Consider the following 13,377-nt stretch of genomic DNA (forward strand, 5'->3'; position numbering starts at 1 on the left):
CATTCTGAATGGTAAGTAAAACATAATAAAAACAGAGTAAACATATATATATATGCATATATATATGTGACCTGCTAGCAGACTGTTTCATGTCTGGGTATGTAGAGAAGGGTATCAGCTTTTTAATTTACTGTGTTTTGAATCAAGTAAAAGGCTTTACCCCCTTTCTTTTTCTCCTTTTCTCAAGTGAGTTGCTGTAGAGGACTATTTCACACCTCAGGTTAAGCCTTGAGTTTCTGTGTTAATGTTTTCTTCTAATAAATATTGCATAGATTGGCTAAACTATTATTTAGAATGTACCCTCTGAATCAAATTTCAATCCTTTGCTTAAATGGGGGAATAAATTTATGGAGTGGGGAACTTGGATACACTGAGTAAAGGCTTTAATGAAAAGTACTTTTGTTTTAGGTTTTTCTTTTGTTGGATTAGTGCTGAGGTAGTCCAGTCTAAGTCAGCATCTTAATAGGTTTTTACTGTTTAGGATTGCAAGCAGTTGTAGCATTACCAGCCAGGATACAGGCTTGGAAACCTGTAGGCTACTGTAAGGGAGATAAGTCGCCATTACAACTTGGTGGAAGTTTCAGGCTTCTAGAGTTTACCTCAGAAAAAGAGAGCAGTGTTAGCTTATGTGGGTGTCTTTCTTGCCTTGGTAACCCCTCCTTTTAAAAGAAAATAAAAATAATTTGAAGTTCCACGTGAAGTACCACTGTTGGGTTTTATTTTGTGGTTGAATTTTTAGATTTATGTGTTTTTTTTCTGAACCATAAAGCTTCCAGATTTTCCAAGTGCTCACTATTTGATGTCTGTAAAGCTTCCCTTTGACTCCTTCTCAAAAGCATGCATGTATTATATATAGTTTTTAAACTAACTAAGGAGGTTTACTGATCATTAAAAGCAAAATTCTCTATGTGTTCAGTGGTTAGCAAAGAAGGGATCTTGATTACATCAGTCATTTCAAAGGTTTATGGTCATAAAAACACAGGGCCCTCCTGCACAGTAAGTGCAGTTCCTTGCTGTTGTTTTCACCAGTGCAGTTTGCCCCTGCCATGATTTGCTTGGAAAACATGAGATCACACAGTTAACCTGAAAATATCCCTTTTGTCTTTGCTCCCCCAACAGGTGTGTCATCTTTGAGCATCCAGTTCGCCAAACTTCCAAAGGGACTGAAGCATTTAAATTTATCTAAAACCTCCTTGTCACCTAAAGGTATGTTTTATAAGTATGCCTCTTTTTCTGTTCTAAAACTTGCAGACTTACATACTTTTTCCTACCAGATTATAAACTAATTAATTCTGTAAATTATTTACATGTATTTTCTCAACAACACAGCTGCTTTTTTTGCAGTCTGGGGTTGCTGAACTGTGGGCTGGGTTCCATATCCCCTTCAGCACTTTGATAAACTCTTAGTGACTTCTGTAAGTGTTGGGCTTGAACCTGTACTGTAAAGGAAGACTGAAATTAGAATTGGCATAAACTACATGTTTCATATATGCTTCAAAAAAATGGCTGAAACAAAAATGGGTAGGGAAATTTCCAAATGTTTTGCACACAGTTATTTTATGTGACTAAGCATTGTGACAGTAGCTGTTAAGTGGCTTTCTCTGACTAAAGACTTACTTGTTTTATAATTTACAAATTTCTGATTTGATATTGCAGTTGAAATATATGTATATTTTAAAAGAATTAACAGTACTAGAACACAAGTCAGAAGTTTTCAGGATTTTCTGCATTTCTGTTTTACAAGTAGTAGAAGCAGTGACCTCTCAAACAGACTTCACAAACCCAGGGTCTCCTATATAGACAACGAATGTTAAAAATAGAAAAAACATACTGACATAATTGTTGCTTTTTTGTAGATGTTGATGACCTGGAAAAGATGAGTGAGTTACGGTCTCTAATTAATGAAGGACATTAGTTGACAGCAGATAAAAAACATGCCCTTTTATCCTCTTAATTATTGTTCTGTGAAGTGCAGATTCTGTGTTCTCAGCTTCAAGGATTGACCTGGAGGAATATGGGTGGGGTAAAGGACTTTTGTTGTTTTAATATGAGTGCCTATAACTCTTGTTATGCTTAGGTAAATAGTAAACCCTAAGCTGAATTTAGTCAATCATGATTTTCACTAAAAAGACTTCATTAAACTCTGTTGTTGTTTTCCACTGTTAACTCAATTTTTGGTGACAAGCAGTTGATTAAGAATCTTGACTAACCATACATATACTCTTGAAATGAGATATTTGTGAATTTGACAGAAATTCGTGCAGTTCAATATGTTTCTTCATCCTGTGCTTTTCTTCACGTGATCCGATGTCTTGTGATGGTTGAGTCAAGGGAGCACTCTAGCTATACTTCTATCTTTGTAAAGAATAAATACCAGCTTGATGAAGTTTATCCACACATCCCTGTCAGTGAAGGTGAATTCTGAGGTTATGGAAAGAATTCGGAAGATTTTTAACAGGTTTTTTAAAGATGATCTTTAAGCAAAAGCTGAAAATATTTTCCGGTATAATACTGATGGCACATCAATGACCTCCAGAGAGTAACATTTCACCATGAATGTTGTCCTATGGCAGCTCCTCAGTATTCCTCAAAAAAGTCTATGTGATATCTTAAAATGGGAGTTCTTACAACCCTTGGGACCTGAAGCAACTCAGGTTGTCTGCAAAGCTGTCTTAGTCAGATTTTCTTCAATTTAAGAAGACAGTACTGATTTTGTTCTAACTTGTGAGGCTATTTTTAAACTTGTAATACTTTCGGTCGGGAAAGTCTAACAGAAACCTTGGATTCAATAGACTTCAAAGTGCATGGATTTTTTTTCCCTCCCAGCCTTTCTTTTTGTTTTCATTTTTTTTATTTTGAGCTTTTCAGAAATTCTGTGCAATCCCTCGCTGGTTTTGACCTTATTTTAAAAGTGCTTTCTATTTGAGATAAGTTTCTGAGATTGACAAGTGAAGTTCAGGTGGCAACTTCCCAGCTGATCTTTCTTCAAATATTGTATTTCAAAGTTCCTGAGAGCTATTAACACTCTGAGCCTCCTGAGAGTGGTAAAAGAGCATAAAAGATTGTCTGCAAATGAAAGTGAGATTACTGTTAGAGTATAGCATGAGGTAGGGTGAAGTTCAAACATAAATTTATTGATTTGAAGATTCTAGTTAAATGGAAAATTCTAGTATTACTCATTCAAAAATAGGGCTTACTTTTCTGAGCCCGAGCCAGGGGCTAATTAAAAAATCCCTCATTCTCACTGTTTGCCTTCACTGATGCGGCTGATTTTGAGCAGTTGGCCTTTTTAAAGCACGAAACAAACAGCGACATTAAGAATTGTTTGATAGCTCTTCTCCTCCAAACTCAGACACTGCTGCTGAATTCCCATGTTCTTGATAGTACGTGCTGAATTGCTGATAGCTTAACCCTGGCTGTAGCCTCGGCTGACAGCTAAGTACTGTCCCGCAAACAGGACAGAATTGCGTTTGCTTATAAATGTTGATGAGAAAACTCACTGAAGTGAATCCAGAGCTCTAAGCTCTAGTGGTTAAAGAGAGCTTTTAGTTCTTTTGAAGTTTCAAAAAGTATCAGTTTGCAATTTACCTTTAGCAATAGGGTGTAGATTCGACAACACAATGTGAACATAAAAGAAAAATGACATTGAGCAGAAAAGATTATAGATTTGACAAAGGTGTTCCTGTGCTTTGATTCCTTTCAGTATCAAAAGCCTCCTGAAACCAGGAGCCATACTACTAACATGGGAGACTTTCTTAATATTTGAAAGCTTAGAAAACTAAGGTGCTGACAGAGGTATTTTGGTCTCTAGTAGCTTCCTAGCTGCTTCCTTCACATCCTCACTGATAATCATGTTTCATAATAGTTTTTAATTGAAGACTGGAAATGTTCCATCCATTGAATGCCAGTCCACTTTCACTAACCAGTAGCTTTGAGAAATGGCTGAATAATGTGTAGTAGATCACCTGCCTGCTTTATAGCTTTGGCTGGGCACTTGCAAAAAAACTACTGCATCAGCTAAAGGGCACAGTGATGCTTAGCATGTAAGAAACACATGCATGTAGTGCTTGAAAGGCAGCAATAGCTATCTAAATAAATTGAGAACTTGATAAGCTGCAGAGCCCTCAGATGAATGTTAGGTGAAAGTTAGATTTGAAGAAGTCAGAAATAGCCATGTCCTAATTTGTATTAGGAAAAGCTGAAAAACTTCCGTGGAAGGAAACTCTGACTGGTTTATTCCCAATGTCAGCTTTTTAATTTTAATGTGAAAAATGTGTCTGTCTGATCAGGAACTGAGACTCTTTATGCATCTCTTGATATTTTAATTAACTATTTTTATGAAATTGCAGGCAAATACATTAATTGAAATATTTTTCATTTCTAGGTCTCATCAGTTGCTTTTGAAGTTCTGGCAATTATAGTTGTTAATGTACTTGGTCTTCCACAGATACTTTCATCTACTTCCACAGATACTTTTATCTAAATATTATTGTTTTCAGGAAGACACTGGCTCAACATTATGGAGTAAACTGTGTTTTTAAGTTCTGTTTCAAAATGGGATTGCATCTTTCCTGGATCTGGGACATAAAACACACTGTGGCTCCATCAGGGCAGCTGGGAGAGTGTAGTTCAGTCGTAACTGGGTATGCTGTGGCAGGGAAGAGTCTCATATCTGCCTGGTGATCTGTATTCCTCTGTTGTAGTACAGTGATGATAATAGGAAGTCATTAAACATTTGTGTATGTCTGTGTTCACTGAAATTGTGCACTTGCAGGGTCCGGGCCAGTTTTGTGTAGAGTTGACTAAGTTGAATACTGACCTTTTTTTTGTCAGGGGTGAATAGCCTTTCCCAGTCACTGAGTGCCAACTCGCTGATCGCGAACACGCTCGTCTATCTCGACCTCTCAGGGAACGTGCTCCGCGGTGATGATCTCTCAGTAAGCACTTTCTTCTCATTTGGGAGCTAATGAATGGATGTTTCAATTAATTGTTAAGAGAAAGGCAAATGCTTTTTGTTTAGATCCTTTTTTGCCTTTATTTCTGTACAGTTTTAGTAGAAAGAGAAAATAACACTTTTATCTCTACTCTTCAGTACATAGTTGAAGAATTGCCCCCCACAACTAAAAAAATCCACATAAATTTAGTTTACGTTTTTAGTCTTTGGTTTCTACTGATAAATGTGAAAACTGCAAAAGTACCACTTGTTTCAGTGGACTTATCATGCTCTCTGAGTTCTGTTTGAAAGTGACCAAAACACAATTAAAGCCCCTTATTTTTAGTGATAAATGCACTACAAATTTTTCATTGAAAGATTAGAAACAAATTATTTCTTTTGACTTGGAAATATTTAATTTCTGGTTTTCAATATTCTTGTTTGTATAAATAAATCTGTGCACCTGCTTGACACATGCTGTTGAAACTCATGATTCTTTAAAGAATGTAATTATTTTTAGAATTCTTTGTTAATTTTATCAATTGCCACAGAGGTGCAGCTCTATTTTCTCTGTAACAAAATCCACTTATTTCCCAGTTTATATGTATTCACATTTTGACTGTTACATCTGTATTTCTGTCTCACATCAAAAGTTGTGTGCATGTAACTGTCAGGCTTTGAATTCTAAGTATTGAACATCTAGAAGATGCAAAACTACAGTCACCCAATCTCATAATTTATAATGCAATCAGACATGACTTTGTGACTTTTTCACATGTCTTACTTGTTTCAGATTCATCAGCATATTCAAAGAACTAGTCTTTTCAGACTTGAGGTGAAAGTTTCAGTGGGACAACAGGGTTTTAAAGGTAGCAAACAAATAGTTAAATGTAAGTAAAGACACAGTGAATTACTCTTTGAGAGAATAACATAGCAAATAATGTAAAAACAAAAAGTAAAATAAAATGTACAACTTCGGTAGCTAGTGCTTAAAGAAATCTAAGGTCTACCTACAATAAAGAGACATAAATGCAAAAAGCAGGGCTTTTCTTAGCCTGTCAGAGAGATAGAGAGATGGTTCAAAGCTAAAGATTATTAATGCTGAGGTGTCTTTATCTGTGGAACAGTTTTCCAACAGGAGTAAGGAAGTCCTGTTATTTAGCAATTAAAATAAACCCTAACAAAGCACAGAAATTTTTGAAGTGGAGACCTTTCTTACATGGTAGGTATAGGGGCTCAATGACCTAATTTTTAGAAAGATGGATCTATTTTAGAAATGGTAAGCGTGCACTGTTTGGCTGGATTTCATGTGGAGTTGAGCTTTCCACATTTCTGTGAATTAGGTCATACTTTTATCTTTCTCTGAGACTAAAAAGAGCCCAAAATGAAACAGTGTGTAGTAAGAAGTGCTAACATTTACATGACATATCCTATACAGTACTAGGCCATCAATGTAAAAAATCTTGTTACCTGTTCTGTATTCTCCCTTAAACATATAGTGCGCAGCTGATATTAAGAAATAACCATGGATTTCAGGTGCAAATTAGTTGCTTCCCTAATGCTTAAAGGGTCTGGCTTTAACTTACAAACCAATTAGCCTTTCTGAAATGTAACAGCCAATCTGAGTGACATTGCAAGGTATTTCTAACTAAATTAATTATCATTTGCTGTGAAAGTTAATTGCAATAACTCAAGACTTATGCATTAAGAGAAATCTTGGGTAAATGTAGTCTGAGCACCACTTTATCCCTATTATTTTTAAAAATCATAGCCTTCAAAAATAAAACATTGATTAGGTGAAAAGAAGTTTCAGACACAACTCTTGTAGTGCAATTTTATAGTAAAAGCCTAAAATGTAATGAGAGGTAGTGATCCAGTAATTGTTTTCATAATATGAAAATTAACATGGGTAATTTTTTTTCTCCATTAATTATAGAGCCTGTACAATTTTTTGGCCCAGCCAAATGCCCTCGTTCACCTGGATTTATCCAACACGGAGTGCGCGCTAGATATGGTAAAGACTTTTTTAGTGGAGTGTCAAATACCAAGGAAACATTCCCCACCTTCTATCCCTAGGTACTTTTCTGGGTTAATATAAAGTTAAATCAATCTTACTTATTTTGAACCAGGTGTGTGGAGCCCTCCTTCGTGGATGTCTTCAGCATCTAGCTGTCCTTAGCCTCTCTAGGACTCTGTTTTCTCACAGGTACAATTTAAATGTCATTACTCTCAACTCCTGCAATATTTTGTTCTATAATTCCTTCCTCTCATGTAGCAGCTTTCTTTTTAAGAAGAAACCTAAGATTTTTCTATAAAGTCGTAGAAGTCTTAGTGCTCTGTGAAATAGGTATTGATTACTCTAAGCAAAATATATTCCTTCCCTTTCTGTTTTTCGCTAAAGATCTATAAAATAAGCTACCTTGTCTAATATGTGGTTTTGTGATTCTGATGCAGCAGAAACTCTCTATATATCTTGTCTCTAAGAGGCATAGCATCAGACTTTGAAGTCTCACTAACTTGCCTGCTCTTTAAATATGATTTTGAAGTTTGTATTTTTTAAGATTTAATGATGGTTACAAATGCCTTTTTTCCTTTTTTGTCCTCTACTGCGAGGAAGTCCCTTTGAAAGCCTGAGACTGAATGTTTACTTTTTAGAATATATGCATTGTAGGAAATATTAGCTTCCATTTTCTTCCAATTGGTGGTGCCTTGAGTCCATCAGAGATGATAACTTCATTGATGCTAAGGTACTTGAACATTATTTCTAGTGGTGAAAAAGCAATTTCAGGGGTTTTGTCATGTCATGTTGGATCTTCTGCTTGTGAGATATAAGTATGTTCACTATTAACCAGACCTAAATGATCATTCTTTGTAGTTCACCAAACAGAATTAGATAGTAATGTCTTCTGTGCAGCAGCGCAGTGCTGAGGAATGTTTGTTGAATCAACATTTTGATGACATTATAATTCTAAGCTAATTGAGAGCCACTGATTACAGAACTGCTGAAGGTAGAGCAAATTAAACATGTAAAAGATCGTTACATTTCTGTTGGCTTTCATTCACTCTATTTGAATGAGGAGTGTCTCGATGCTACTTCTTAATGAATTTGTTTACTTACAGAAAAGGAAAAGAAGTCCCTCCTTCCTTCAAACAGTTTTTCAGCAGCTCACTTGCTTTGATGCAGATTAATCTTTCAGGAACTAAACTCCCTCCTGAGCCTCTAAAGTAAGAATTTAATTTCATTTTCTCCTGTGCCTAAAACCTAGTTTGCATTGTTGTTATGTGAATGCTTCATGAAAAACGAAGGGGAAAGAATTCTGCTTTCTTTTTTTTTTTTTCCCCATTGTACTTTACTGATATTAAAAGACTGAGTTTTGTAATGGTCACACATTCAAAAAATGTTTCCATCTCACAGTTGAGACTATTAATCATATTTTGTTCTGTGGGAATGTCACAGTTGTTTAGCTTCTGTCAACGTTTTTTGTGATATATTTCTTGCTTTGTGGCTTGCGAACAAAACTGCTTCACAGTGAAGTGGGATTATATACTTGTGTGAGTGCCATTCCTTTGAGACTGCATTATGGCAGTGGCCATTATGAAACTGAACCTGTTGCAATATTTGGAAGGAGAAACCCATTACATGGAGCTATGTTCTCCTTTTGGGGGAAGAGAGGCAGCAATTTCTAGGAAAGCTAAATAGAATACATATCTCTGTTCTATGTCACCCATCCTGTGGCTAACACACTCTGCAAGCTGAGGGAAATAGTGAAGCACTGTGTCACCCTTCCTGTGACTTGTGTGGTTTTGAACTGTGTTGAAATTTTCAGACATAAAATTTAAAAGTGTGTTTTAAAGTGGAGATAGATGTAAATAGATAGGTCTAATCTAGATAGGGCATTCTGTGATTCTGGCAGAATCATTGTGTTTATTGGGCTAAATTAAAGAAAGGACTCTTTCCAGAGTGTCATCTTCCTAGCTAATATGCATTAAAACATACATAACCTTTTTCGTAATGCAGTTCAGTATTGAAGAGGTCAGTACAATATCACAGAATCACAAAATGAGTAAGGTTGGGAGGGACCACAGTTGGTCAGTTGGTCCAACCTCCCTGCTCAAGCAAGGTCCCCTAAAGCACATGGCCCAGGATTGAGTCAAGGCGGTCCTTGAATATCTCCAGTGAGGGAGACTTGACACCTCTCTGGGCAATCTGTTCCAGTGCGTGGTCACCCACACAGTGAGGAAGTTCTTCCTCATATTCATGTGGAACTTCCTGTGCAACAGTTTTTGCCCATTGCCTCTTCTCCCATTGTTTGGCACCACTGAGAAGAGCCTGATGCTTAAGTCGGATGCACTGGATTGAAATCCACATTCAACTGCAGGAGCCATTTTAGCTTTGTTCTATGTGATGCTCTTAGTTGCTGTCTTGCTTGCTCAGACTTTGCTAGGATTAGTAAGGTGCAGTACAGATGTGTTTTCAAACAGAAGGTGATTTTTGAGAAACACGTTGGTTGATTCTGATTAATTTAGAGCTATTGATTCTGTGATGGAGGGCAGCAGGGAACTATGTTTCATGAAGCAAGAAAAACAGAGGATGTATGTGACTACTACAGAAGACAGTATTGGTGCCACAGGAAAAAGAGAATACTGTGAGATATTGAATATATCCACAGAAATTAGGAAAGGTGAGAAGCACATAAAATTAAGGTTCATATTTAGCTCTTCTCCTTGGCATGCTGAGTATCTCCTGAGGTATGAGGACTTTTGGCTGGTGAGTGCTCGACAATTGTCTGTGCTCATGGAAGATGTTATTGTATTAATTTATCCCAAAAACTTGGGACCCCTTGATCTGCCAGCTGTTCAGCAAAGTACATAGTTAGTATACTTAATGTTCCATTGCAGCTCATTATTTTTTTCACCATTTTTAACAGAGTGAGGCAGTTTGTACTCTTTTCCTTGTTGAAGTGTATGTTGGCATTTTTGTTCATTTACAGACATTGCCAAAAATTGTATTTTGATCTGTCAGTGCTATAACAGGACAAGTTTCTGATATGCTTCTCATGCAAATGCTAATTACAAGGCCAATTTTTGTGTTCTACATCTAACACAGTTGACAAGACTTCTCCATGTATTGCCACGTGTGTGATTTAAACAGAGTAGCCAAGTATATGATATGTCTGGCTTTGGTCCCTTTGAGTGCTGGTGATTTTTCATGACAAAGAATTAAGAAATCATGGGATTTTCTTAGTATGAGTTTATAGGAAAGAAGTTAGGACAAAAGTAACTTTTTTTTCTTCTTTCTGTGAAGAGAGTACACTTGAAGCAGCACTATGTCTCTTTTTTTTTTATGTTTTTTCATTTCCTCAAAATGTTTGGGAAGCTCTTTGCAAAGTTGTCATTGAGACTGAGTTTGAATGAAAAAACATGTTTGTGTATGAAGACAAGATCTTCTAAAAATTTGTAAGAACTATTGCAGAACTTTCACATTTTTTTCAAAGTCTCTATATTAATAGCTTAAGAAGTAAATAAGCACAAGATATTTGCCTTTGTTAGTAACAAAGGTCTGATTATACCTGCAGGGCAGATATAAATAAGTTTAAATGAAAAACCTGCTCAAGGCACACACATTTTAAATACATCTTTGACATACTACTTGCATAGCAAATGTGTAGGCACGTGGTTCAGCAGAATGGATTGTTTTTTATCTCCATGCATCAGTCACTTGGATTCTGTTGGCTTGCTTTTGGCTGAAATGAAGTTTGGGAAGGAGGTCCTTCTGTTTCTCTGTTGAATTATTAATTCAAAGCCACATCTATTCTAAAGATACTAGAAGGTATACACAGATTTTGTTTGCTGCTTCTCTATGACACATACAGTTGTGCTTTCCGATTTGACAGTATTAATACAAATATGACATTAACACTAACTTTTATAAGTGGAAACAAACTTGTGAAAGACTTTAAAGATGGATTTATGATAATCATAATCAGTCATTGCTACACATGTCTGTCATCCTGCCTAAAGACAAAGGATACCATTGTCTAGGAATATAATTTTGGAATCTGTAAATACTTTTTGGGTTGCGGAAGTGGAGAACTGTGGTACTTGAACGTGATCCAGCCTTTGAGTGTTACAGGCACTGTGCCTGGCCGAAATGGCTGGCTGCATGGCATCTTGCATATATTAAAAACCCCATTTTTTCCTGAATTTTTGTTAAAATCAGAGAGGTAGTGTGGTTGTACAACAGAACACTCCTTTTGTAATCATTTGATGCTCTTTGAAAGCAAATGTTAAGGAAAATTAGTCTCTGATGAATGTTATTAAATTATGATGGTGCATTAGCTTTATAGTTTATTAGCCTTTCATCCCTGCAGTTTCTGAAGCTACTGGAGTATTCTAAAGTGTGGCAGGTTTGAGCTGCCATTGTCATTTAAAAAATAACTGCTCAGCTGGCATTCTTTTGTTTTGAAATGGTTCTTTACATTATAGACGTGTTAACTTGTGATCACTTAGATGATGATGATGTAAAGCTGCCTTTTTTTTTTTTTTTAAGTTTCTAAAATTGATCTTTTTCAGAGCACTTTTATTAGGCCTGGCTTGCAATCACAATCTGAAGGAGGTGTCTTTAGACCTCAGTAGCTGTGAGGTAAGAAATATTTATCAGGGTATATTCAAAATATGCGATGACATGGTATTAGAGTTCCTGTGCAATCCACTGGGTGAGATGTTCTTCCTCTGTAGTCAAAAATTGTAGGAAAGGTGGAACTCAGAGAAGCAGTTATGGTAAAAGTCAGCTGCTGTGTGTTACAGCATCCTAAATAATAAGCACAGAGGTTCAAAGCACCTGCAGCACCTGATTGGCAAAATCCTCCTTGCAGTGCAGCTGTTCTACATACTGAGCCAGTGTGTTTGCTGCTTGGCATCCTCTGCTCTCTGGTGCTGTGATTAGCAGCAGGATTTTTGAAGGTGCCTAGATTTGAATGGGTTGAAGGAAGATGCATGCCTTGAAGGCAGGTCTGCAGTTTGATTGTCTTCCTTTAAAACTGAAAACATGCTCTGTCTTTGGCAGGTTTGCTTTTTAGCCTTGGGAGAAATTCCACTTTCCTAATCGATTAATCAATTCAGGCCAATAAGGAACTTCGGTAAAAGTTATTAACATAAGAGGCACTATAAAAATGATTTTAAATACCTCAAGAATAAATAAAAATTATTGTGACAACTTAATTTGCCTTAGCTTGTTTCCTCTTGCTTCTCTGTGCTTTGCTGTGCACTTAGTTTGTCAAGATTGTCCATACTCTTGCAGGGTGATACCTGAGTGGTCACAGCTTATGGCAAAAGATCTGACATGGCCCTGGGGAGCTAGTTGAGGCAAAGTCACATAAAGAACTATGTGGTGGACTCTCGCCAAAACTGACATGAAACAGTTTAGGCTCGGGCCTTCTCCAACTTTTCCCTTTTTAAGCTGCAAAGAAAGCCTCTCACTTTTTAGAGACATCTTTCCAAGTCCACTTGAGTATTAACTGCTCTGAAAGTGCCTTAAAAATGCAATGGTTTCCCTTTAAGTAGAAAACATGCAGTTTGATGAACATTTTGAGATCCAGTAATCCTTGCCTTAGGTTCATGGTCAATTGCTTTTGAAATGTTTACAGATTTCCTTATGAAGAAGAAAACCCAAATTGTAAAGGCATTTAATACTTTGTTTTGATATTTTGTAGTTTCTGAAAAATGTTATTACTTCGAAGAGCACTACATGTAAATTCCAAATAGAAAAGCTTTCAAGTCAGGTACATGTGCTTCTGACTTCTGAGTAGAGATCAGATGGATGATAATCTATCTTTCAGAGGAAGGAAGGAAAAGAGAGGAGTAATTAAAGTAACAAAAATGAAGTCCTATGATCATAACCTTAAATGAATAAATCAATAAAACACAAATATAAGTAATGAGAGTCTAAATTAACATGTAAATCAAAAAGGGTTGACAGGAGAGAAAACCTTATTCTTTCATGAAGTAACACCCAGGATGGGATATGGAGGAGTCCTTCGAGGGATGATTAGCTTTATTGGACACCAAAGCACATGTGGTCATGGCTGCCTCTCATGACAGAAAGGAAGGAATCCTGCCCAACTCAATGTTGCATTCCTGTAGCTGGTCCCTCTAAACTGACAGCACTTCCTTGGATTCTTCCCTTAACATTTTTTTTTCACATCGCTGAGCTTTATCCATTCTCATGTGCTTTGGAAAGAAGTTATGCTTCCACCAGCAGGGAAGGTTATGTGCCAGCAGCTGGGAGTGCTCTCAGTGGGCCCAGCACCTCAGGGTCCTGCTCCACCTCTCCCTGACCCTCTGGGATCTGGGCAGGGTAATCTGCACCCAAGAAACAGAGCTGTGGGAATCTTGGAGCCAGTGACCGCTACTCCCAGTTCCTGCAAGCACACACTGTTAGAGAT

At 36.9% G+C, this 13,377-nt stretch overlaps 1 protein-coding gene across 6 annotated transcripts in view; it reads left to right on the forward strand.

The window, feature by feature from the left end:
* The window catches only part of CARMIL1 (capping protein regulator and myosin 1 linker 1), a 192,627-nt gene that overhangs the window by 104,337 nt on the left and 74,913 nt on the right, over positions 1-13,377 (forward strand). For all 6 annotated transcript variants that reach the window (XM_027745318.2, XM_027745319.2, XM_027745321.2 and 3 more), the window contains exons 12-17: positions 1,120-1,206; positions 4,834-4,937; positions 6,870-6,947; positions 7,063-7,139; positions 8,054-8,158; positions 11,507-11,576. In XM_027745318.2, coding sequence (XP_027601119.2) covers positions 1,120-1,206; positions 4,834-4,937; positions 6,870-6,947; positions 7,063-7,139; positions 8,054-8,158; positions 11,507-11,576 — 521 coding nt within the window. The remainder of the gene's footprint in view (positions 1-1,119; positions 1,207-4,833; positions 4,938-6,869; positions 6,948-7,062; positions 7,140-8,053; positions 8,159-11,506; positions 11,577-13,377) is intronic.

This window comes from Pipra filicauda, unplaced genomic scaffold (assembly GCF_003945595.2).
Source record: "Pipra filicauda isolate LSUMZ 115617 unplaced genomic scaffold, ASM394559v2 scaffold224_size1409572_pilon, whole genome shotgun sequence".
Taxonomy (NCBI): domain Eukaryota; kingdom Metazoa; phylum Chordata; class Aves; order Passeriformes; family Pipridae; genus Pipra; species Pipra filicauda.